Source organism: Branchiostoma floridae, chromosome 3 (genome assembly GCF_000003815.2).
Source record: "Branchiostoma floridae strain S238N-H82 chromosome 3, Bfl_VNyyK, whole genome shotgun sequence".
Classification (NCBI taxonomy): domain Eukaryota; kingdom Metazoa; phylum Chordata; class Leptocardii; order Amphioxiformes; family Branchiostomatidae; genus Branchiostoma; species Branchiostoma floridae.
In genome coordinates this window covers 13,260,769-13,264,043 of record NC_049981.1, presented here as the reverse complement: position 1 = coordinate 13,264,043, position 3,275 = coordinate 13,260,769, and the positions used below count along the sequence as shown (strand labels likewise).

At 38.5% G+C, this 3,275-nt stretch overlaps 1 protein-coding gene across 1 annotated transcript in view; it reads right to left on the bottom strand.

The window, feature by feature from the left end:
• Positions 1–1,309: 1,309 nt before the first annotated feature.
• LOC118412272 (dynein heavy chain 6, axonemal-like) overlaps positions 1,310–3,275 on the bottom strand; it is a gene marked incomplete in the record, with an annotated part of 18,844 nt that continues 16,878 nt past the window's right edge. Inside the window, 2 exon segments of the mRNA XM_035815020.1 lie at positions 1,310–2,385; positions 2,906–3,128. Coding sequence (XP_035670913.1) covers positions 2,282–2,385; positions 2,906–3,128 — 327 coding nt within the window.

Sequence of the window (3,275 nt, the reverse complement as noted above, 5' to 3'; positions counted from 1 at the left end):
ATAATCCTATACCTTTACTGAACGCCATCCATAAACATATAAACATATCTGTTTATAGTACCTAAAGCCATTCACACAAAGATAAACACACCATTCCTCGATGAAAAAAACTCCACACATTAGGACTTAGACCTGTCCTTGGTGCTGAATAACAAATCAACACAAGTAGCGGGCATAGACGAGTCTGTTTAGGAGAAGCGCATTGTCCAAGACCCCGCTTGTATCACGTACAGGCCAATGAATTGGGTGCCAGTTTTGTTGGTAAGACACTTGAACAACAGATATCAACAGAGGACGGACCACGGAGTGTTTTTAAGCAATGTTTGAACAGTGAGTGTGGTTACCTTGTCCGAAGACTGGGCAATGAGAGTTTGGTCCTCATCTGTACGCTGTAGAAAGACCGCACCTTGGGCAAATAGCACACAGAAGCGTTTACTTCTTTCTAGATACAGGTAGACACTTAAATTAATAAGAAGTGATGGATACATGTCAAATGACAGGACAATGTGGCAATTCTCACCTAGCTGTCCATCTCTTTGCTCACCCTCTTCTCTGTGAAGTCCGTGTTTCTCTTTGATCAATTTTTTTTCCGACTTAGCAGCATCCTTTGCCAAAAGGTCACTGTACTTCTCTTTTACCTGTTTCGACATTATTGATACCGAAATTATATATCTAGATCTTCGTAATGTTTCGCTAAAACGCTTCGCAAACGGCACGTGAAAGAAATGCGTGAGTTCGTAGCGAAAGTGTTTTCTACAGTGTTTACTGGAATGGTTGCCAGGTTCGAATATTCAAAGCAAAAATATGTTCTGGAACGGGCATTGTTGGTTACCTCAGATGACCCCAAACTGGGCACCGTTCGGGAACAATAAAACACAGTGCAATCTAGGAAATAAGTATACTGTAGTGTCCTGATAAATATGATCTTGAAATGTGAAAAAGTTTGAAATATTACGACTATGTGGCACCTACATCTGCTCCCAAAAAAGCACAAATTCTATCTACGCAAATAGTTTCTACCTTGACACCTTACTTGTCTCTAATTCTATGACTATCATCAATATAAAATGACATTGAGAAGGGCCTACCAAAAGGTCGTCTTTTGAAGGGGAAGTTAAGCTTTTGGTCCAGTGTAGAGGTGAGCTTCAGGCATCTAACCAAAACCTAAGAACACAACTTGGCTACAATCTACGCTACAACATATTGTAGTGTAGCTTATCTCATAGTCATGTACCGTTTCTCCTGACATTACAATGAACAATGAAGACCTGTTAACATTTTAATGTAAACAAAAAACACAAAGACAATGTGACAGTTTCCCAGTTTAATCAACCTTACCTTGACAGTGCAGCAAGAAAACGGTGTATCAGAAAAATACAATGTACATTCTTTCTTCATCAAAACATTTACAGTCTAGCATCGAGTACAAGCTATGTTGAACAAAATTTACACACAACAAAGTTGGTAATTTTTTTTTTCATACATGTTAACCCAGATTTCTTACTGTCATAACAAATATACACAAAATCCAATCACCATTAAGTGCTCTTCACACAACAAAACTCACTCTATATGCATATCTTATAATAACCAATCAGAATTGACACAATTGAAAAGAATAACACACCATATAACTGAAATAGGCATTTAGTAGGGTAAGAAGTGTGTCAAAAATGTGCACACAAATAGCAGCAATCTTTACTTTACACATTGTGGAGTAATTTTAATAATAGCATAGTTTTAGTAACAATTTGGGATTGAGATATATATCTTTTAAGAGGTTTCCCCCTTAAAATTGGGTAGAAAATAACAACACCTATAGCCTCTTGATGTACTATTACAGAGTCCTTGGCACTAACACATGTACTGTTCTATACTTCATAATTGCTATCAAGAATTCTTATATTGAGTAAATGCTGGATGTTTACAAAGTGGCAATTCTCAATCAAAACACAAATTATGCAAGTACAAAAATACAACTTCACAAAGATGTGGTTGTCAAAACAGATCTATATCACTTGAGATAGAGTGCAAGTGCTGGATAACATTATACAAAGGACTCAAAATGTCAGCAAACTTCAGCAATGACAACATAACTCAGGCACATTCTTTGTACAACAAATAGAATTCTATGTACCAGGCACTGAATTCCTACATGAATAAGGCACTGACAGCTATGAGGCACATTTTTCCTATTTACAAAATTCTAAAGAATCAATCATTGAGATTCTTGTGTCACAGGTAAGTGTACACAGATTTGCTAAGTTTGACAGCACACACTCTACTCGTTCAGCTGACACAGCAGTGCTGTTCCCATGCTGACCCAGTAGTCAGCCGGCTGGCTTGAGGGAAGGTAGACAGGGACGACGAAGTTGGTGGAATGACCTGTGGGGAAAGGGCATGGCAGTTTTGTTGGTGAATTTATCATGCATAACTCTTACATTCAGAAGGTAGTCATTTACATAAAAAACATGTAGTAAGTTATTTGCATACTTGGGAAACTTGAACAGATCTGTGACAATCAAATGGATTACGTTCAATAGTTTACATTGAAAGGTAGAATCACTACCTTTGCCAAAATGGCACAAGGTTATGTTTATAATAATAAGATGGTTTTGTCCCCTTATATATATATATATCGCAAAACAAGAAGGATGGATGACCTCCATATGTACCAAATGTAACGCTGGATAAAAAAAATGAAATCTTCAATACCAAAATTACTCAAGTAGCTGGATGAATGTTGCAAAAGGTAAGACAGTTTCAGACAGTGACCGCTGACTGAGTCACTGATGACAGACAGCAGATGCTTGAGTACCTTGAGACTTGATGTCTAACCTTTATTGACCTACATGAACCAAAATGATTGAATCTTATTCATAGAGCACAGCGGCAGTTAACTCACCAGTAGTGGACAAGACTCCAGCCCTAGCCGATGTTTTATAGAGCGGACAGGGGTAGTCCGTGGCATCAGGACTGTAGTTCATGCGTGGTTCCATGTGCATGATGGGTAATGGCGCGTTCATCGTTCCCTTCAGTGCGTCTCCCACCACGCAGTTCTCGTCGTCCCAGCGGGCGCAGTCGAAGAACAGGCCGTGAACAAGGACGCCATCTTGGGGGGAATCAATCTGACAAACAGATTGCCAAGGTCAATGTCAAGTAAAGAATATTACCATTATCAAGAAGCTTGTATAACTAAGTACATGACATTGCAGCATATTTTTGTTATACTCCAAGATGAAATATTATCATGACATTTGGTCTATGTATGTGAT